The sequence below is a fragment of the Magnolia sinica genome, chromosome 2 (genome assembly GCF_029962835.1).
Source record: "Magnolia sinica isolate HGM2019 chromosome 2, MsV1, whole genome shotgun sequence".
NCBI lineage: Eukaryota > Viridiplantae > Streptophyta > Magnoliopsida > Magnoliales > Magnoliaceae > Magnolia > Magnolia sinica.
In genome coordinates, this window is record NC_080574.1 from 112,228,905 (window position 1) to 112,252,745 (window position 23,841).

General features: G+C 41.4%; 1 protein-coding gene across 1 annotated transcript in view; it reads left to right on the forward strand.

Moving 5' to 3' along the window:
• Positions 1 to 23,408, forward strand: part of LOC131237392 (protein BOLA2) — a 31,879-nt gene extending 8,471 nt beyond the window's left edge. Inside the window, exons 2-3 of the mRNA XM_058235128.1 lie at positions 22,864 to 22,886; positions 23,002 to 23,408. Coding sequence (XP_058091111.1) covers positions 22,864 to 22,886; positions 23,002 to 23,197 — 219 coding nt within the window. The 3' untranslated portion in view covers positions 23,198 to 23,408. The remainder of the gene's footprint in view (positions 1 to 22,863; positions 22,887 to 23,001) is intronic.
• The last annotated feature ends 433 nt before the right edge of the window (positions 23,409 to 23,841 follow it).

The following is a 23,841-nucleotide window of genomic DNA, read 5'->3' on the forward strand; positions in this document are numbered from 1 at the left end:
CTGTGTAACTTGCTGGGAACATGAGTGCCAGCGGCGCATTCGAGCGATTCCAGCGCTTGCGACCTCCTACCTTTGCGGGTACTCACCGACCCGAGGAGGCTGAGTATTGGTTTGACCGCGTCTCTAAGATGCTGAAGCCGCTGCACTGCACTGAGGCGGAGCAGGTGGAGTTGGTCACCTTCATGTTTGAGAAGGAGGCCAGTCTCTGGTGGGACAGCGTCCTTAGGACTGTGGCTGCTGGTTACGTGTGGACATGGGACACATTTAAGACGCGTTTCAACGAGAAGTATTTCCCTATCACCTACCGTAATGAGAAGGAGAGAGTTTTTTCGCCTCCAACAGGGAGGGATGACCGTGGCTGAGTATGAAAACAAGTTCACGGAGCTGGCTAGGTATGTTCCGTTGATATTAGCTGATGAGCCGATGCGTATGCGACGATTTTCTGAGGGTTTGCGACCCGAGTTACGCTCGAAGATGTGTTGCGCTAGCATACCTAGTTATGCTGAGCTGGTGAGTATGTCTCTGCGAGCTGAGCGGGACGGGGATAGTCTATCCCGTACTCGTGCACCCATGGGTTCTCGGCCCTGCCCTGATTTTCCGACCAGGCCTTTCCTAGGCAAGAGGCCACGTGAGGATTCGCCTCTTAGGTTTGCGGCATCACCGACTCAGTTGGGGCGAGCAGACTTGCGGTGCGACTACTGCGGGAGGACGGGCCATACGGATAGATATTGTTTCAGCAGGATGAGGGACAACGGCTTCTCGCCTCCTCAGAGAATCAACCGCCAGCTTCCTCAGACTATTGCAGCTCCACCTCTACGGTCAGCACCAGCGCCTTCATCTTTTCGGCCACCCGCACCTCGGTTCAGGCCGCCTCAACGGCCTATGGTACCGCAGCCTAACCGTCCGCAACAGGCTCGTGTGCACTCACTTGCAACTGAGGCATCCGAGACAGCAGTTACAGCACCGATGGCTTTCGAAGTCACGGCACATGTTCAAGGTACTCCAATTTTCTTATTGGTGGATACCAGGTCTACCATCTTTATAGTATAATGCGCAACAGTTAAGCAACTAGGGTTAGAAGCTAGTCCTATGATTGGGATGAGACTCTTTACCGCCACGGGGACCTTCTCAGACTCCACTAAGATGTGTAAGGGTTGCTTGATAGACCTAGGGAGCAGAACAGTACTCGTCGACCTGATGGTTGCCCCGCTATGTCATTATGATGTGATCCTCGGCATAGATTGGCTCACCGAGATGAGGGCAGAGATCGATTGTGATACCCGACTGGTGATTGCCCATGGACCGGAGGGCACGACCTTTACATTTCCAGTGTAGGTCAGTTGGTACTACCGCATCAGTTGCTACGCTACCTTACTAGAGCATGTTGATGGGCCGACGTTGGGGAACATGCCAGTAGTCTAGGATTTTGCGGACGTATTCAGGATGATACCGGGATTACCTCCTCGGTGCAAGATCGATTTTACTATCGACCTTGTGCTTGGTGCGACACCCATTTCATTGCCTACGTATCGCATGCCTCCATGTGAGATAGAGGAATTAAGGAGACAGATTGATGACTTGTTGGATTCAGGTTTCATACGGCCGAGTGTATTTCCTTGGGGAGCACCCGTGTTGTTTGTGAAGAAGAAAGATGGATCTTTGCGACTGTGTATCGATTATCGCAGGTTGAACCAAGCGATGGTAAAGAACAAGTATCCCTTGCCCAGGATAGATGATCTATTTGATCAGTTGAAGGGGGCACAATATTTCTCGAAGATCGACTTACAGTCGGGGTATCACCAGTTGCGCGTCATGGATGAGAACGTGTAGAAGACAGCGTTCAGAACCAGCTTCGGGCACTACGAGTTTCTTGTGATGTCGTTTAGACTCACAAACGCCCCGGCCGTGTTCATGGACTTATGAACCGAGTGTTTCGGCCGTATCTATTCCGATTTGTCATCGTGTTTATAGATGACATCCTGATATACTCTAAGAGTCGGGAAGATCACGAGGAGCATCTGCGAGTAGTCTTTGATACGCTTAGAAAAAACTAGTTATTTGCGCAGTACAAGAAGTGCGACTTCTGGAAGGAGGAAGTCAAGTTCCTGAGACATGTGGTGTCCAAGGAAGGGATAGCTGTGGACCTTGCTAAGGTAGCCGCAGTTCAGGACTGGGAGCAGCCTGGTTCGGTTATTAAAGTGAGGAGCTTTCTTGGTCTGGCAGGTTACTACCGTCGATTCATTAGGGACTTTTCCAAGATTGCCAGGCTGTTATTACAGCTGACTCGGAAGGATCTTAAGTTTGCCTGGAATGAGAAGGCAGAAGCAGCTTTTCAGGAGCTTAAGGACAAGCAGACGTCCGCCCCTGTGCTAGTATTGCCAGAGCAAGGGGTCAGATATACTATATATACCGACGCGTCTCGTGTTGGGTTGGGTTGCGTCCTTATGCAGAAGGACAGGGTGATTGCCTATGCATTGCGACAGTTGAGGAAACATGAGGAGAATTACCCTACGCACGACTTGGAGTTAACGGCCATCATCTTTGCATTGAAGCCCTGAAGACATTACCTCTACGGAGAGGAGTTCGAGCTCTTTTGCTACCACAAGAGCCTTCGTTATATATTCACCCAGAGAGACTTGAATATGAGGTAGCGCCGATGAATGGAAACCTTGAAGGACTTCAAGTTCAAGGTCTCCTACCATCCTGGCAAGGCCAACCTTGTGGCAGACGCGTTGAGCCGCAAGAAAGCGATAGCATTTGCGGCTCCGCTAATGGTTGGGGAGTGGAATATGATGGAGTTCGTGCGAGATTTTGAGCAGAAGCTCATGGTAGAGGAGTCGTTTAAGAGCGTCTCACACATTCGTGTGTGGCCACTTGTGGATGATACGATCATAGCGGCTCAGAAAGAGGATGAGCGATTGGCTGAGATGAGAGAGCTGGTGAGCGACAGTGATGACTCCGAATGGAGGGTTGGTTTAGATGGAGGTTTGTGATACTGTGGCCGCCTGTGCGTCTCGAATCTCCATGACTTAAGGAGAGAAGTTCTGGCAGCCGCTCACAATTCGAAGATGGCGATGCATTCGGGTAGTACGAAGATGTATTGAGATATGAAGCGTTCGTACTGGTGGAACAACATGAAGGCCCACATAGCTGACTTCGTATCCCGTTGTTTCACGTGCCAGCAGGTCAAAGCCGAGCATCGCCGACCTCCTGGTCTACTTCAGCCTATGCCTATAGCTGAATGGAAGTGGGACTTCATCTCTATGGATTTCATTTAAGGGTTACCGAAGACGAGGAAGGGGCATGACTCCATTTGGGTGATTGTGGACCGATTGACGAAATTGGTTCATTTCCTCCCGATTAGAGTTACAAACTCTGCAGACGATTTGGCCAGGTTGTACATCAAGGAGATAGTACGTCTGCATGGAGTGCCTATGGAGATCGTGTCGGATCGAGACGCGATTCATATATATCTTCTGGACTCGTATTCGGGAAGCAATGGGTGTGAAGTTAAAGTTCAGTACCGCGTTCCACCTACAGACGGATGGGCAGACGGAACGAGTAAACTAGGTGTTAGAAGACATGTTGCGAGCTTACGTGCTTGATTTCAAGGACAGTTGGGATGACTGTCTTCCTTATGCCGAGTTCACTTACAACAACAGCTTTTAGGCGAGTATTGGCATGGCTCCCTACGAAGCACTGTATGGGTGCCCATGTAGAACACCGCATTGCTGGGCGGAAGTTGGCGAGAAAAGTTTGATTGGACCCGAGTTAGTACAGGCGACCTCAGAGAAGATCGACATTATCAGGCGTCGACTTCTTGCAGCACAGAGCAGACAGAAGAGTTACGCCAATACAAGACGGTGACCGCTAGAGTTCGAGGTTGGGGACTGTATTTCTCTGGGTTTCCCTCATGAAGGGAGTCCTCCGGTTTGGCAAGAAGGGGAAGCTCACGTGGAGATTTATTGGTCCTTTCCAAATACTAGACCGAGTGGGTGTGGTCGCATACTGCCTTGCTTTGCCCACACCACTCGCGGGCATGCACAACGTATTTCATGTATCTATGCTGAAGAAATACGTTCTGGATCCTTCCCACATCATCAAATGAGAGCAGGTACAGTTGTGTGAGGATGCTACTTATGTACTGTGGCCGACCTGTATCCTAGATAGGAAGGAGCGAGTGTTGCGTAGTAAGGTTATCCCGTTGGTGAAGGTGTTATGGACGCATCACACTGAGGAAGAGGCTACTTGGGAGACAGAAGCCAAGGTCCGTAAGAACTACCCTCAGATTCTCGAGGAGTACGAAAATATACTAATTTCGAGGGCGAAATTTTTCTTTAAGGTGGGTAGATTGAAAATAAAATCCGTACAAAGACTCGAGTTCTACCTCAAGCAGAAATCGCTCAGGACCAAATCCTTTAGAAATTAGACGAAAATTAATCAAGTGCTAAACTAAATTATCTGTGAAATTAGCTTGAACCACTTTAAATACGAACTGCAAGACTCGAAACGTGTAGAATCGTTGACGCTACATTACCCTGAAACTTAGAATTAATCTCAAAACTCGGTTGCTCTCGGGAGCACACCGAAACTCCGTATCGGACCTGTACCACACGTCGAAAGTCCGATTACCGCGAGACTATACAAATATGACCGCCCTACTGGGCTTGACGACCATCTCGGAAATCAAGTCCAGATAATATCCAGAAACGCACAACTTTAGCTTGGAGCGAAGTGTGTGAGAAGCGCGAATATCTTTAGAAAATGTACTCAGATTTAAGTAAACTGGGCCGTTCGCCTGCGGGCCAATTCTAAGGTTTCAAACTGTCAGAATTTGACCCAAATACACCCTCGGATCAGGGAAAATTTCATACGCAGGTCAGTGTACTTGTGGCCCTGATCGAGTGGTGGTGACTGTTGAACTGAAACTAGTCCTCTGCGGTCGTTCCGTAAATCCGATCGGACCGAAAACTTAACCTGACATAGATCCAATGTCAGGGAACTTTCCCCAAATCGTATGCAGAAAAGGGGCCTCCAGATGTGCTCTGTTGGATCGAAACAGCCACTCTTTGGCTATAACCTAAGTATACCATGACCCTGGAGCCATTCCCTTCAGTTCTGGGCCTATATAAGGGCCTTTACCCACCCCTCTCTCATTCCATACGAATTCTAAACCCTAAGAGAGAAAAGAGAGAGAAAGTGAAGGAGAAAGTGGAGAAGTGAGAGAGCAAGTGTGAGATAGTTCCTGGGATTCGATCCCACTACTCCACGTACGTAATTACCGCTTCTGTGTCGCTATACCAGAGATTCTGATTCCGTTCTTGGGTAAGAAACCCTAACCCTAACCTGTTTTAGGAATCCAAATACGTAGATCGGTGAAATAGCTAACCTGTTTTATTGATTAGGTATTCAAAGTCTAGTTTACAAGGCGAGAGTGTTCAAACTGAATCCGTTACGAGTTTACCAGCGAAAGGTGGGGACTATAAATGTTTAGGTTATGGTTTTCAAGGCTGTCAATGTCAGTTAATGATTTATAACTGACTTGGTTGCCATTCCTCATGCTAGACACGATGTTTCCCTCGCTTTACAGATATATATGAACTATGTTGAATATAGTGTAATTCATGTGTTTGAATATAGTCAATTCTCTTATATATAGTTACAGTTTCCTTTAGGCAACCTATCTTACTACCATGTGATTTACAGATGAATGCCTATGTATGATGACATGTGTGGTATGTGTTTGTTGAAATGCTCGAATGGGATTTATGTTTAGATTTGGTTGTCACATGCTGTCTTGGAATATCACATGTGGATGCTATTGGTTGGAGTGCAATTGGGGCTACGATATAGTCCAGGCAATCGGTAATGGTTTACGATCGGTGGCCGTACTGCTTAGCCACAACGGATACGCCTGATGAATCCGAGTCGTACGCTGTTTGTCGACAGTGTTTTGGCCACGCGGAATGCTTACGCACTCCATGTTGATCAAGTCAATGTACGCTCATACCAGTTGAGCTTGTCAAGTAACCCGATTGGCCTAATGTATGTTCACCATGTATGGACGCTACTGCTTGAATCTAAGGTACCAAACTTACCAGAGAAAGGCCCGTTTAACATTGGTACTTTGATCCACTAAGACTCATGAGCCGGACATGGTGGTATAGAACACCGTGGTCGAGCTGTCGGCCTACGCTGGGGTGACGAGCCTCCCCGTAGTGTCCAATGAGCAACCCAGACTTGTGAGCCGAATACGGTAGTATGAGACTGTATTCGAGCTGTCGGCCTACGATCAGGTGACAAGCCCGTAGTGACCTTGAGTATAATCTAAGACTACGTTAAGGCGACGAGCTTTTCCATAGTGACCTCGAGTATAAACCAGGCCTGCGCTGAGGTGACGAGCCGCTCCGTAGTTACCTGGAACTGTTCTTCGTATGTGATTAACTAGGATTGACGACCCTAGATGGATCAATGTTTGGGTAAATGATATGAAGGGAGGTACCTTAGCTTCCCAATCATGCTGTATGAATATGCTTAATTAAGAACTTGGCTAATCACGATCATGCATTGCATTGCATGTGCTTTGGCGAGGAAGCACACGTTTCGGGAGGATGCCATGCGCGAACGTGAGATGAAGTCGTTGAGGGAGTGTAGGTGAGGGCATGCATCATTATCGCATACCATTCTTGCATTAACAAGAGTAATTTAGGACATGATTGCTGTACTGCTTGATCATTACTGCTTAACTGAATTGATAACATGTTAACCTTTGCCTTATAGCTCCACTGAGTTGATCACTCACTCTCACTCTGGGACGGTGTTTTAAAACACCTACCAGACTCTTAGTTGCAGATGATGGTGCAGCTTATGAAGCGGAGCCTGATTTTTCTGATGACGAGGAGGAGTTCTCGTATATGCAGTATTCTGCCGGGTTCATGTAGGCCGCATTCTGATCGTCGGGGCTATAGGGATTTCATGATGTAGACGGACCTACACATTTTGATATTTTGTATTTTGAAACGATACATGTAATTGTTTAACCTGGAACATGATTATACTCTGGAGACACACCACCACTCTTATGTTTTATACATACCTATCATGGTCTTCCGCTTGCGTAATTTAACTGTCTCTGGGGTATGATATGCTGATTTGGTATAATCCCACTCATGTTTAGTGCACTAACACGGACAACATTTAATCATCATTATCCATGTTGCATAGGTGATGCGTTGGAACTCGGGAGTTGAACTTCTGCTTGACCCCCGATTTTCAGGGCGCTACATACGAGAAGTCCAACTTCTAGATCGTCATTTGCATAGCGCCTGGGGAGCTCCTTTTGGAAGGAGGATCGTCTTCCCTTGGGGTTATCTTCAAAGTTATCGAAATAACACTGGTCACAATCGCGCACATCCCATTAGATGTGCTTCCTTTGCTGTTGACACCGAGTGGTATAAAGGACACCACCTAGGTCGGGTCATCTTCTGCAGAGTTGAGAAAATTGATCTCAGGCAGAGGAGTGGAAAATACTTGCTCCTATTGAGAGGAGACTGGAAACTTCCTTTCAATAGTGCCATCCTATCGACGGATATAAGAGGGTTATGTGTTTTGAAGCACCCGAGTAGCAGCCTGATGCTGCTTGTAGGCGATGGTCCAACTAGGAGGAAGAATAGTTGCCAACTGCTTGTCCTTTAATTGTCAGGGAATAAATGTATAGTGCAGAACTCCTATATTTTTGACTTTGAGAAGCAAGGCTTCTTGGTTCTGGCTGATACTAGGAATAGGCAAGTTCAGGGAGTGATTTTGGAGTTTGAAGGCCAACTGATAGTGTAACGTGGCAACGATGCCATCATTCTGGGGGGTTTCGGTGATCTAAACTTGAGCTTTGAGAGCTTCAAAAAGAAACTGATCATCAAGCATAATATTGTAATTTAGGTATAGTGTAAAGAACATTGTTCCGGCATTTAAGGTTGTCTGGATAATGCCGATGACTGCTTGACCATACTTCTTGAACTATTGAAAACAACAATCTTGCTTGTAACTTATAGGCTGTGGCAACCATGAAAGGTCAGAGCGATTTTGATCGCTCTAAAATGCAAGTGGGTGAACTTGTCTGGCTTCCATCTTGGATAAAGATAGAGGGGGAGATTGAGAGTAACAAAGGATTCATTTTGGCTGGCACGGATAAGGTGCTAGTCAAACTTTGATGCACATGCATATTCCTTGATGATGCTGGAGTGCTTTGGAGCAATCAATCTTTTGATAATCTTTTTGGCAAAATTATCATGGGGGTTGGCATAGACAAAATACGGGTTAACAACTGGGTAACTTGTAGCAGGAATTTTCTTTTCAATAGACTGGTATTCGATTTTATAGAGATGTTTGTGTTGTAGAAAGAAGAGATGGAGGGCCGAGATGGTTATAGGATATCAAGAGATGATAATGGTGTCATTTGTATGATGATGAATTATTCCTTAGTAGTAATATATTATGGATTATCCCCAGGATTCAGATTCTAAATAATAGCGCCTGCTTATCTAAGAACTATAAGAGGGTATAATAGAGTGGTCAAGAGGGCAAACACTATTTTTCAGGAAATAATGCAATTATTCTCATTGTATTACAACCATTAAGCTTCATGACTTCACCTTCTCAATGACATCCAGTGTTAAGCTTGTTAGTAATAAGGAGAGAATAAAGAGACAATTATAACAAATCAAGTGTGTATATTGCTAGACTGCATGCCAGTTTTCTTCTGAGAGAGATTTGATAAACGACAGTCACAAAGGATACTAATTAGGTAGAAGAGGCTAGATATGTAAGGCGAAAAGAACAAACCTTCAAACCATAAGATTGCCATAAAAAAATTATACAAAAACTTACTCAGACATTAGAACCATGGCTTTGATACTAGGAATTAGAGAGAACTTAATTAAACTATGAAATTAGAGAGTTGAACTAAACTAGCCAAATCCTATTCAAAAGAGGAGAAAAGTGCCTCTTTTATAGCAAAAAGGGTACACTCTTACAAAGTGGTATTATAAAACGATGGGCCAAAAGTAAAATCACACACTATTACAAAACTATAGACTAAAAGTAAAATTACACACTATTACAAAACCATAAGATAAAACCAAACCACACACTATTACAAAACTATGGGCCAAAACCTAATCATCATTATTTCCAAACCACACTATTTCTGGATGCCTTTCTAATGTGAGTTTGAACTTAGTCTGAATCTGAATTCAGTGGCTCGCCATCTAAGGGGCATGCCAATTCCAACTTCTAGGGGACTAGCAGGAGCATTTAGAGATCGATATTGTTCAAAGCAGTCAACCAGGATTTCCGTGAGATGAACTGAATGTGCTGATTTTGGAGTAACAAATGGATTGTCACGACCCTAAATCTAGTGTTGGTAATCCATGATTATTATACACCAAATTTTGGTTGACAGCCTCCGTAGAACTCCGATTTTGGGACTTCCAACTATCACATACTGAGTCCCATATGCAGGGCTCCACAAGGAGGATTTCTGAAAGTCAAAACGACAAACACGTAGCATTTCTCAAAATTTCATCATATATTACTGTGTACGACTGAGCATGTCAAGGCAAAACCAAAACATAAACCATGTCATATTTACTATACCTGATGTACATATTCAGGGTATTACAAAAAAATATATACACTGATATGTACAAAACAAAAAGGACAACTGGAGTCTGTAGCCTCTACTCCTGCAGCTCCCTACTCTCACCTGTAAAAACAAAGAAAGGAAAGCTTGAGCTACTAAGCTCAGTGAGTGCGTGTGTGCAGTGAAAATGCATGTTTCATGTCATGCTCATATAATGCACAGGCTTTCTGGATCGATAACAATAAAATAAAGATACAGTGCGTTATGCCACTTTTTTATGTTCCAAATCATTTTTATATACAGAGGTGGGACTTCTACCCACTTGTAACACACATACTCTTTCAATGTTTCCACAACTTTCCACATTTCCCAATTGGATCACCAAAGTCTGAAACAGAGGTGAGACTCGCATATGATCGCTACCCACTTGTATAGACTTTTCCACCGTGGTCAACTACAGAGGTGGGACTACATAGTTCACGGGCCAAACTAGTCTAACCCACTTGTGTTGAACCTCACTATCTGCCTAACAGCAAGAAGTCATAAATCGCCTGGCAAAACGATAGCGGATAATTTACGAGCTCGTCACACACAACCTATCTTTGCTTGCCCATAAGCAGGTCAGGTCAAACCTCTCAACCAATCGACATGCGTCGGTGGGAGTCGCTGCCTACTTTGGTATCTCGGCATTTCAGCGCTCTGTTCTTCCACTCGGTCTAAGCATTGGTCGCTCCCAATGGTACCCATCGGGGTTTAGGGACTTTCACCCACGGACTCTCTAATCATGTCCTGTCGAATTAAACATTTCCGGTGTGGTGTCCAACTCAAGTTATAACAAAGTATGTTTAATCGCATTTACAATCACCATATGCATAAGTCCACACATAAGCACTATATGTCATGGTTTTCAAGGCAAACACAGGACGACCTTTCTCATGTGGTCTCCTCATACATTTAAGTTCCTCATCGGGGTTTCATGTAATACATCATGTATCTAGACGGTTTACATACTCATCATAGACACATCGTGTGTCGTAACACAACCCCCTCATAGACACATCGTGTGTCGCAACACAACCCCATTGTAGACACAACGTGTGTCGCAATACAACCCACGATGATCACGATATCACCATACCATGAGAGGAATCATTCACTCTCAATCATACAATGATACGACTATGAATCATGCATATGATATGCACCTGACTTAGCCATTCTCAATCATACAATAATACAACGACTATGAATCATGCATATAATATGCACTTGACTTAGCCAATCTAAATCTAATCCGGGATTTATTCTGCTATAAGACTTTATACCACAAGCATGCTTTTTCTCAAGAATTAACTACATCAAAAGGATGAAGGATATTTCTTTTAAACATTTTGTCAAACAGGTAATGGGCGAACATTGTAAGGGACAAAGAGAGAAACCGTTAGAAATACGTATGACTTTAAACAAAACTAAATCATCTCTATCATCTAATCTTCCATTAATAACCTAATCACCTAACTGAGAAAATTCAGCCATACCCGTAAGAAAATCCAGCACTAACCTAACAAATTTAAATCAGAAAAGCTAGTCTACTTAAGGCTTTAAAAGAAAATCCAACAACAAATTAACCAACTCCATCAGAAATTCCAGCAAGAACCTAACCCTAAATCAAAAATCTCATCTTTTATAGGGCTTTTAAGAAAATTCAGCAATACCTAATTTGAAATCAGAAAATTCAGCGATACCTCACCCTAAAATAGAAAATCCATCAATTATCTAACCGTAAAACAGAAATTCTAGCAATCTATTAACCCTAAATGAAAAGCCAGCGAAAACCTAACCCTAAAACAGCATTTCTAGGAATTATCTAACCTTAAATGAAAATCCAGCAAAAAGGGTTTTGAAGGAAACCCCAACGTACACATATGCATGCTCCTAATCTATGCACTCACCTGTAACTATCAGTGGATTGGCTCCCAACCTCAGCTTCTATTTCCTTTTCTTCTTTTTCTTCTTCTCAACTTCACACTCAACAAGAAAGAGTGCTGGAAAATGGAATGTTGCTAAAGGGTTTTTCATATGTATGGACTTGAAAATGGTTTGAAATTAGCTTTTGTCTAAAAAGGAGAGTTATGGGATGTTTTGTGATGATTTTTGAAAAGTTTAAACTTATAGTAGCAATATAACAATGGTATTTAAGTAATTTGAACTAACGTATTCCAAGGAGTTAAAAACATCGAGGTCATTTGAGTATATTTTCTCAAAATATACATGTGCGTCTCTATGCATAACTTACAATCTGAGTGTCCTATTGACATACCGTTTTCGCCAATAATTTCGTAACTCAACTACGACCACAACGGTTAGGCTCTCAGACCTAACGGATTTTGAAAACTCGATGGTGGGGCTCCGCCAGATAAAATAAGGACGTAGTTGTCATTTCTCAGATTGTTTAATTTTAAGTATGTATCTTAAAATTCGGACATCGGGTTGAAATACGGCTTGCGGATTGATAACAGAAAAACAGTATGATCAAGTCAAAACATTCTCGAGGCCAATGGACCTAAAGTCAACGGCTATCCAGTGTACAAACCGGATTTCGGGGCCTCGGGTCTTACAGGTCTTACATGGATGAATCCAGATATGGTCAGGAATGAATAACCATTTTTTTACAGTTAATCTTTGTCACTCGTCTCCAGAAAAATACCATTGGTTATGGTACCTCGAATAATGTCGTGCGAAATTGTATTGCTGCCATTCTTGGATTAATGCTTGAGTTTTCACAATAGAGTAGCGTGCATGATGCAGGACATAAAAATTAGATATGATGTGCAAGATTTCAGGCTTTAGATCATAATAATTTAGAAATAATCACAATAATTCCACATCCTACATAAAATCAAGCATTTAACAAGGGGAATCTACGAGGGTCCAAGCCTACACATGTTAGGGTTGAGTCAATTAAAAATTATAGACCAAACAATGCTCAAAGGATAGTAGATTCATCCATACATGCAAAAGATTATTTCCCAATCCAAGGGATTCTCACGTTTCAATTTGGGAAAACCTAGGGTTTCAAAAGTGGAATAAAACTTGGGGATTTGAGATGATCTAGGGTTAGGGTTATGGAAACAAGGCGAAAGAGGAGTGAAATAGAGACGAGAGGGAACCTGTGATCAGCCCGCACGTGTGGAGAGCAAACCGGCCTGACGCACGTTCGTGGATGGTGGCCTGCACTTGTGTGGGGCCCACGAATATGAAATCGGCCAGCTAGGGTCTGGTCGGCCAGGGATGGGCCACCTTCCCTCCAAATTTCAGGCCAAACGGATGATCGGTTTGAACACGGTGCTCCGCCGAAGTTTCAGCCCTCCTGTAGGGCCAGATTCTGGAAATCTACTGTAGGGAATAGATTAGCTGCAAACGTGGATGGATTTGATGAGAGGATGATTGTAGGAGATGAGGAATATGGAGGGTAGGAAATGGGGGCGATTTGGGATGGGTGTGGCTTCGCGCCACGGTAGTTAGCCCTTCGAAGAAGGGAGAGTTTCGCACCCAATTAGGTTTCCACAACTCAGAGAATTAGAGAAGCAAGAAAACGCAGAATTTTATTAATCATCTTCAATGAAAAAAACCCTACAAGGGGTTGCCTATTTATAAGAAAAACCTATACCCCAAAAGCCGCACCATGTGCGCATACTATTACTTAAAGACGAAGTAATAAAAAATAACAACTAATCAATGTAATTTAAACCATTCATGATGTTCCTAATAACGGTAATAAGCAAAACTCAAAGTCCTCGGTCACCTAGGGTAGTGGGCTAAGATCATGAGATCCAATGATGGGATCCCCATGATAATCGGGTCCACCCCAAGGAACTAAAACACAGTCCTCTAACTAGGAGGTCCTCCATGGATGTCATCATTGATCCAGATCGAAGATGGGACCCTCCTCCTTGCGTACGTGGGTAAGGGGGGCGTGCGTGTGCGTGAGATGTCCCCATCAGTGCATTGTCTTCATTTTCAATGTTATAATGTCCTGTGTGATATGGAAAGATATCAATCAGATTTCGCCGCTCATTTAGTGAGTGGGGACGATGAGAGCCATTTGAATGTATTGCACCGGTCGTCTGTTGGAGGGATTCGACTGAGAGCAGTTTGGAGTAAATAGGTTGTGAGTTTGCTCGCGTCGAAGATGACGACTATGGTGTGAATTTCAAAGAGATACCAAAGGAGGCATCTCAATTCTTTTGTGGTTCCATACAGATTTTTGAAGGACAACAAAGAAAGAAATGGGTATTCTGGGTGAGAAATTTGATCCGAGAGGGGAATGTTTTGTTTGAGATGGATTTCAAGGTGGCGATGGAGCTGGTAAGTACTTCGGTGGGCAAAGAAGAGTGACAATGGTCTCTTCAATTTGTGGGGGCAAATGAGGGATTCTGTCAATAGGAAAAACACAGAGAGGCTGATGGATGTGGATAGGGGAGATGTCGGTGGAAAGGTGTCGGGAAAGAAAATAAGCCAAGGTGTTTGATTTTCCTTTTATGCTAGTGATAGTGAATTGCCATTGGGAAAACCATTCAACCCATCTGAGCAACTGGGGATGAGGTAGTTGGTTTTGCTTGAATTGCAGCAAGCGCGGAAAGGAAGACATCCATTCCAATGTGGAAATTGTGTCCAAGAGGGTAAAGCTAGAATTTTTGAATTGCCTTCTTGACTGCAAGGATTTCCTTGAAAGTGGAGTGATAATGTTGTTCACTTGGTTTAAACGTACCGCTTTATTATCCACATATTCATCGCGCTTGTCCATCATCAATAAGGAGGATGACTCCTCGGAATTTATCACTAGCATCTGTATGGACAATTTGTTTTCCAGTTGAGCTAAGGATATCCAATGGTGGCAAGTGGGAGAGGTGTTGCTTAAGGGCTTGGATTGCAACTGTATGCTATGAAGACCAGGGTGGTGGCATTTTTGAAATCTGTTAGGAAAGAAGATGGGTCTTGTGGGCAATATGAGGGATGGAATCGGCCACATAGTTTACTAACCCAAGGAATTGCTCAATTTGTTTCCGATTCGAGAGTTTGTTAGGAAACGTGGAGAGCTGAGAGGCAATATGCGGCTTGGGATAGTAAGCACCATCTTTAATGTTCATGCTAAGAAAATGTTTTGGGAACATAAAATCATCTTGCGAGCTGAGAGCATGATGCCATACTGTTGAAGCAACTGGTAGAATTGTTCAAGAAGCTTGAGATGATCTTCCGTTGTAGTTGAAAAGAGTAGAATGTCGTTGATGTAGACGAGAGCATTTGGCAAAATAGGCTGGAAGATGTGCACCATGGCTTGTTGGAAGAGCGAGGGAGTTGTTTTTAATCCGAAGGGGAGAACCGTCCATTGGTGGTAAGCATTTGGGATTGTGAAGGCTATTTTATGCCAATCATCAGGATAGATTACAAGTTGCCAGAAACCTACTTTCAAGTCAAATTTGAAAATATGTGAGCATTAGAAATTTGTTGAAATAGGGAAATCCAGTGAGGAAGAGGAAACTTTTAATCTGCAAGGAAGGAGTTCAATGGCTGGTAATTTATCACTAGACGGGGTTTTCCTCGAGTTTGTTTGGCTCGCTTGTTGACATAAAAAGCTTCGCATGTCCATTGTGAAGTGGTTGGCTCGATAAGCTTTTGCGCCAAGAGATTTGAAAGTTCTTTCTGAGCCAGGCTGAGATGTTCTGGAGACATGCCTTGGTGTGATGCTTTTGTTGGATTGATATCTTCGTTTTTCTTGAAGGGGAGATTGACAAAGAAATCAACATTTGTCCATAGAGGCCTTCGATGTTTAAGTGCAAACTCATTGTGAGTGTCTGTGCAACAATCTTGCTTCATTCGTTCTTGAATGGGGATTGGGTGGTTCTGGGGAATCAGGTTGTACAAATGGGACTTGTTCATCCATGGCAAGAAGTGATTCTTGTGAGAGAGGCCGGAGGAAGTCCATTGCAATCGGCTGATAGTATGAAGAATATAAAAGCCAAGAATCAAATCTTTTCTAGTGAGTTTTGATCCCAAGAATTTGTGATGGATCTGCATGTGAGGGAACAACTTGAGAGCAAGTAGGTATGAAATACGTTTCCATCTGCTGCTTGGAGAGCTTGAGTATGAGGTTGCCAGAGCGAGTTTGGAAGGATCGAGGGATTGAGAATCGAGGAGAAAGCACCAATATCCATGAAAGAATCTTGCCAATTCGATGATCCTAACCTGTTGAATGGGGCCAATTTGTTACAACAATCCATTGATTATGGCCATAGATCTCATGGTTAGAATCATCAAACCAAAGTGTTATTTTGGAATCATAAGCAATGCAAAGTGGGATATACTGAATAGATGTCTCAAGATGATGATTCAACCTATTTTGCTTCACTCAATCCTGGTTGTCTATTTTTCATGCTATTGATTGGATGTTTAGGATATTCCGATTGGTGTGATTTTTCCACCTTTGCTTGTACCTAGTAGCATGAATGAACGAACGGTTCAAATTGACAATAGGTCATCCCACATGTCATTTAAAAGCTTTGGGGACATTGCTGACATCCCCATGAAGATTGGGATGTTAGTAAAACCCATACACAGTTTTTTATGGATAAAGAAATGCAAGGTTTTTGGTTTTTGTTTTTCCTTTTTACTGCTTCGAAGTGTTTTGTAGCCTTTTGAGAAATAAGTTCCTAAATTCCTTGGTTGGGGATCAAAATTAATTAGTTGAGCCAATCTAGAGGTGCGAATTACTGCAATTTGCTACTCAAGTTGTATTTTACTGTATTGCTGCATCTAAATCGCATGAAGGGATAATTCAAAAAAAAAAAAAAAAAAGCATGAAGAGACACACCATGGGCTACTAGGGTAAAGCCAACGCTAGTTACTGCCCCAGGCTCTTCTTCTTCTTCTTCGGCCTGTATTTAGATCTGTATTTAAACCAGGTCTAGGCAATCCAAAGTGATAGCCTCATGTGGGCACATGGTCTTGGCCTATTCGGAGGGCTTGGATTGCACATCGCACTACCCATGATTTGGGCCCGTGAGGCACATGAGACAAATGAGGTAAAGTGGAGTATTTTTATTATTTGTAGAGTTTGGAGGGTAACTTTGTAATTCTTTATGTTGGTTATTATTAGTTAGTTAGGGAGTTATAAAGTTTGTTAGAGTTAGTTTTATGTTGTTGAGAGCTGACCCCAATTATTTGGGATAAGGCTTAGACAATGATGATGAGTTTTAGATTGTTGGGGCTAGTTGTGATTAGTAGTTAATTCTATATTACTTGGTATTAATCATGATTATTTAGGATTTAATTGGGAGCTCATTGGAAATTAGTCAGGGTTTGTTGTAGGAGGTCTATAAGTACCTTGTAATAAGCATTGTAAGGGAGTTTTGGGCTTTTATGATAGAATCGAGAGAGTTGAAAAGAGAGGCTAGCTTTTGTGTTTGAGAGTTTTTTAATGCCAAATCCCTAAATTTCTTGTTCCTTTTCTAATTACAAGGCAAGGCTCCTTTGGAACCTGCAGAAGTAAATGATATGAGTTACATTATAGGCCTTCTAAATTAAGAGTCCAATGGTTAAGAACATTCCGATTCAGATGGCTCTTGATTTTAATCTTTGGGCCATGCAATGCTCTCATGGCAATCTTCAGTTTCTTGATTTGGAGGACCTACTAATTTGGATTGCATAATTTTCTTCCAGTTGGAGAAGAGCTTGTCCTTGAGGTGAAGCCTAGTGCTTTGAGAAAGGTCTTAATGCCATGGTTCATCTCTTTCTTGCTTCCAAGGCCCTGTTAAGGGATCCAAATATGCCAGTCATCTACCAATCATTAAATCTTTATTTTTTTCTTTGAATGAACGGAAATTACCATTGACTGGTCATCTCCTGGGATCTCTCCTTTCCAGAAATCATCTTTTGTTAATTCACTCCTTTAATCACCTAGCTTTTGCTTGGGAATTTCAATGCACAGCTGGTGGTGCTTTGTTGAGCTGCTTTTACAATGCTACACAAACACTTACTGGACTTTCCCACTCTGTTGACCTCAATTGTTTCTTCAACACTTTTTCTCATTATAGATGAGATGGCTTCTTCTAATCAACAAACATTCTGCAATGATTGAAAGATTGACTATATATATATATATATATATATATATATATATATATGGGAAAAGGTTCTATGCGGTTGAGCTCATGGGAACTTCCCACGAGGTCGAGCTGTGTGGGCCCCACCATGATGCGTGTCAAACATCTACCCCATCAGTCAGATGCACCATTCCATGGTGGGCCTAGGGCTTAAAAATCAAGTCAATCCGTGACTAGTGTGGGCCACACCACATACAAAAGTTGAGAGGGGTTACCCTCCATTAAAACATTCATAATCATTTGTTGGGCCCACCGAGATGTGGTTCACAAATCCAGCCCATCCATTATGTGTGTCTCACTTGGATGAGGGGTCAGACCAAGTTTCAAATGCATCCAAATTTCAGGTGGGCCCCACCAAGTGCTTTTATATGTTTTAGGCATGTCTTCACATGATTTTAGATGGTATGGCCCACCTGAGTTCTGTATGCGGCTGATTTTTGGGATATCCCATAATTTAAAGGGGACCCATCAAATGCACAGTATTGATGTTTGACACGCATCCAGGTGGGGCCCACACAGCTCGACCTCATTGGAAGTTCCCATGAGCTCGACCGCATAGAACCTTTATATATATATATATGAAAGTAGAATGACTGTGATATTTCTTCTCGCTATCAATCACTCTTAGAACTCTTACAAGGATTTGCATCCTCAAACCTTGTATGGCGAGTAGGATTTTATTTTTTTTCCGTTAAAAAAAAATATTAAGATCAACTTTTCATCTAATGCTTGAGGGTTTGCAGCTCCATGGAACACCTTTTGTGTGAGTTGATCCGTCCTTTGTATTGATTCCACCATCGTTCTTTGTAGCCTTGCGACACCTTATTCACACAGCCTTGAGCTTGTGTAACTATCAGATCTTGAATCCAATATGGTGATGCGAGCAAAATTAAGCTTGGGGCCTTTTTTTCAGCAAAGCCAAATGCATAAAGCAATAACAATTTTGGTTAGGTGATTTTAGCACTTTTCAGAGATCACTGTGAGATCTACGATGACTATTTCTGCATATTTTGCAGGATCATATCATTCTTTCAGTCAAAATTTAGCCTCAAATTAGAAATGAAAATAATTGCAACTATTTGATTTTTAGGATTATTTTAGGTATTTTAATATAATATAATTATTGGTTAGGACTTAGGATTAATAGTCATTAATTTTGGTAAGATTGGTAGATAAAATGTTTCTATTACTTGCAAGAAGTTCCATAGAAAAAAAAAGGCTCTCAATTTTGAAATTATTTTCCTTTATGTTATTTGGCTTTTTAGAGAAGTGAATTCCAAGCCATATTTAGTCGGTGCACTCTATTTCTTGATTTGTTTTGCCTATGACTCCTTAACCGCAATAAAGCAGCAACAGCACATACATAATCATGCCAAACTCTAGATCCAATAGCTGTATGAGGTGACTCAAGGTTGTGGCAGGTTGGAAGTGTCACTGAGTTGCAAGAATAGATGGTTGGATTAACTCGAAGGATGAAACAGAGCATGCAAATGATCTTACGTGGAGCTGCGATTGAGATTTTGGGGTCAAGTTATCCTGCACTCTTAAGGCCCGTGTCCACACAAAATCCTTTCTTGCAATTCCTTGAAATCCTGGAACTATGGCTTCCTAGAAGTTCTGGTTCTGGGAATCACAGTTTTGCTGTCTGGCTGACCCAGAACTCTGTTCCAGGAATTGAATGGATCTGCAAACATTTGTTTGCAAATCATTATATGGCTAGATGGACTCGTGAAATTAGAATTTACCAACACTGCTTGTCTACATGCATGTGGATTTGTACCCTCCACACACATTCCAACATTTCAAATGTGTGGAAAATTGATGGTATGATCAAGTGGCTCACACAGTATAAATACTTGTACAAGAAAAGATCTGATAATTGATTTCGACCATCCATCATGTGAGAGCCACCTTTGATTTTCTATCTCTTAACTTTGATCGGATGATTCTAAGGATTCTTGCATTCTCTAGGGAAATGGATGATCTATATTGATAATATTAGAAAATTATAATCAATGATCTAGACCATCCATCATGTGGTTCCCACATTTGATTTTCAATCACTCTCTAAAATCACTTTGACTGGATGAGCCTGGCTAGGGAAATGTATGGTCCATATTGATTTTAATGCTACAAATGGCCTGATCACTTATCTAGATCATCCATCACGTGGGTCCTTCTTTGATTGCACACCCCTCTTAAAAGATTTCTTTGGTTGAATGTTTTGAAGCTTCTAATCAATGGATAGTGAAATGGTTGATCCATGTTGAATATACTTCGAATGTTCCGATAACTGGTCTAGATCATCCATCATGTGGATCCCTCCTTTAATTTCCCACCCCTCTCAAAAATCACTTTGGCTAGATGATCCTAACTGTCCATTCAATGGCTATGGTAATGGATGATCCCTATTGATTATACTAGCGAGGGTCCGATCAGCCGATCAGTGATCTAGCTTATTCGCCACTGATTTGGGCAAATGGTTAATAATCTATATTTGTGGGAATTTGGCGATCGTGGAGAACTCTAATTTTGATTTACCCATTATTCATTACAATTAGCATGCAGTGTCAATTTTCTTTTCTTTAAATTTGTGTTTAGTTATAGAGTTACTTGAAGAACATGATTCAAAAATATCATTCGATATGCTGTGTTTTGGCTGATAAGTGTTGTGTATTGGTCTCAGCTGATACGATAAAAAAGGGTTGAATGTCACCCAAAAATTTCCACTTTATTGTCTGATTTTGCCAATAGGTATCAACCAATGCAATTAATATGGCTGATATGCAATGCCGGTACTTGTGAGTTTTTTTTTTTTTTTTTTCCCTTGTCTTTTGTTTGTTGTTTGTTGTTCTCTCTTAGAGGAAGGGTTGAACAGGGTCTTTCTCTTCTCCTGTGGAGTTGTATAACTTATGTGTGCTTTACAAGTTCGACATTTACACATGCATTAAATGATTTACAAACTGCTAAGGAAGCCTTAAAACCCTGAAACTACCAAGGAGGACGATGATGATATTAGGCACCTATTTAACCTTCAATGTGGTATTTGACTTAGTATTCTAGGCTACTCTTATATTGTACCAACCAATGTTTTAAATATCGATGATATCGGCCGATATATCCCACGATATATCTTGTATCCCAGCTCCGCGATATGGAATGTATAGTTAGTGTTGATATATCCCACATGTTCGATCCGGTGAGCATTTCCAATATCTGATCCCCCTTTTTTTTTTATTGAAATTATGTTAAATCAGAGTCGAATGGTTATAAATCCATTGGTTCTTCATGTTTTGCATGAAAAATTATGGAGCTAGAGCTTTGATTTCGATATCCATTGGTTCTTCATGTTCTCCATATTTTTTTTTCTTCACAATTTTCCTTAAACCAGCTATCAATTGAGATTAAATTTGAATTGTTTAGGAGTATTTGATGAACGGTTCTCACAGACACTCTAATTTTGAAATTTAAGTGTAGGTGGTCCGATTTAAGGAAAATTGGGAAAATTTCAAAATTTCTCCAATTTCTCCCAAATTGGTTGAAATGTTGCCCTCCAAACATGAAATCAGTGTTTTAAATAGCGGCAACATGATGCGTAGCGCTCTGCCCTCTATAGCGTGTAGCGTAAATACGTAGCGTGTAGCGTTAGCTACACGATACTTCTATTTTTTAATTTAAAAATAGGACAAATATAATAAATAGTGAAAAAAAAAAGGAAAAAATATAAAAATACCTAAAAGATGATTCATTTTATCAATTATAAGCATATTCAAAAAAGTTATTAGTTATCATTTATCGAAAGTCAATCCACATATATAAAGCCAAATCAAATAATTATCACATCAACAACTTTCTAAGCAAACCACTTTAATTAATAATGTCTAATTGAAACCACAAGTCACAATTATGAAAAGAAATAAAAATCCCATAGTTAAAAGTATTAAGTACAATACAAGTGTCACATTCCTCAACATTAGAAACAAAGAAAACGTGAAAAAATAATAAAAAAACTAAAATCGTAAAAAAATACATTGTAGCTTACGCTATGAACGCTATGCGCTATGTAGCTGTAGCGTACGCTACGACCCCTGTAGTATATGCTACAGGGGATTGACGCTATTTGGGACGCTATGTAGTGCTACGGCCACGCTACATAGCGTACGCCATTGCTACGCTACGGGCGCTATTTGAAACACTGCATGAAATCAAGCATGTATGATGGCTGATTTACTGATTCATTAAGTCTTTGTCAATTTTCAAAAAATAAAAATCAAAATTTTAAATTAAAAATGACTTTTTTTTTTTCTTCGAAATTCCCTTCAACTAGCTGTCAATTGAGACTAATTTCAAAGTATTTAGGAGTGTTCGATAAAATGATCATCACATACACTTTAAATGTTATGCATTCAATTTGAATATAGTTGCATTAGTTCAGTCAAACAATGCATAGCTTAAGACCCTATACAAAGGAAACCTGTTTTGTGCACTTCTTTTTTGAGATGTTATGATTTAAAAGTGTGCATTAAGGTCTTTTTTAACACTCCCTAAAGTTTCATTGAAAAATTCAACTATTTTCCCAATGTTTCTCCATGTTTCCCAAAAAGTGCGATAAATTTCCAGATACAAATGATACATCCCGTCTGATAATCGATACGTATCTGTATCCCAAGGATGCGATATGTAACGCGATACCGATATTTCGAACACTGGTACCGGCTAATATGTATTACTTGATTCATTTAATAGTTTCTAGTCTGCAGTGTAATCTTTTGTCACAGGCAATACTTGTATTCTTGTACACTTGTATGCTTATTGTAGTATACATATGATTACAAGTTTAATATGACTCATGTATTTCTCGCTTTCACACACAAATGCATGTCATTTAGCAATGCTTGATTTACAGACAACTAAATAGCGTAAATTACATGGTCACTGAAAACTTAAGAACTCAACATTAAAGACTGGATAGTAATCTGCGACATATGGGCTACTCTTTTATGTTTCATTTTCACCATACCAACTGCTATCCTCACTGTCACTCTTTTTTGTTTCCTGGTTCAGGAAGTAATTGATACGTCTGGAGGGTAAGAGCCTTTTCAGGAACATGCTTTTGTCTGGTTTGAGTGACTCTCTTAACTTGTAGAGTTACAAGCTCTTATTTATTTATTCCTGATGCAATGAAAATTGTTCTGCTATCAGGTGTGGTGCTAGCTTTGCAATTGAGATTGTATCGGAACAATTTGAGGGGAAGAGGTTACTGGAGAGGCACCGGTTGGTGAATTCCGCTTTGGAAGAGCAGATGAAAAATATCCATGCGCTTTCGATAAAGAAAGCTGTGACCCCAGCCCAGTGGCAACAACAAGCTGAGTCGAACAAATCTCAACCTGCTACTTAGTAAATCTCCCTAATGTGTTTCTTTGGTTGGTGAGCTTGGCTTGCACCCTAGATCATGGGCTGTTTACCATTGAGCTATGGCTCAAATATTTCAGTGACTGGGATTTAGAATATGTGTGGCTCTCTGTGCATGATCTTCTGTAACTAACTGGCACTTACCAGAATGACATGCTTGAATTCCGGTGCTAATAAACACCATAAACTTCATGAAATTGCGACATTTTCAGCTCTTCTACCTCTACATTGCCTAGACATGTGCACAGTATGCAGGCTCATGTCATGTTCCCAACGTGCTGATTCTCAGTTCGGTTGGATATTCGACGACGTGGTGTTCAACCATCTTAAAATGTTTTAATAGCAAATGCAAATATGGTAATTGCCATCAGAGGCCAGTTTTGTAGTACATGTGATTATATGTTTGCGGTCCCCTATTGTCTGTTGAAATAAGGGGTTCTAGTTCTACATTCTGTGTATGGGGGTGCAATGTCATTTTAGACGGGTCCCATGCCTTGAAAAATCATAGTTACAAAATCCAAAAAACTCGACTCACCTCCACTTTTACATTTTAATGTACAAGTAAAATGTTTTTGGAGTGGTAATAAATATTTGAAATCGTTAGTATGTTAAATGTATGAAACAGCCACA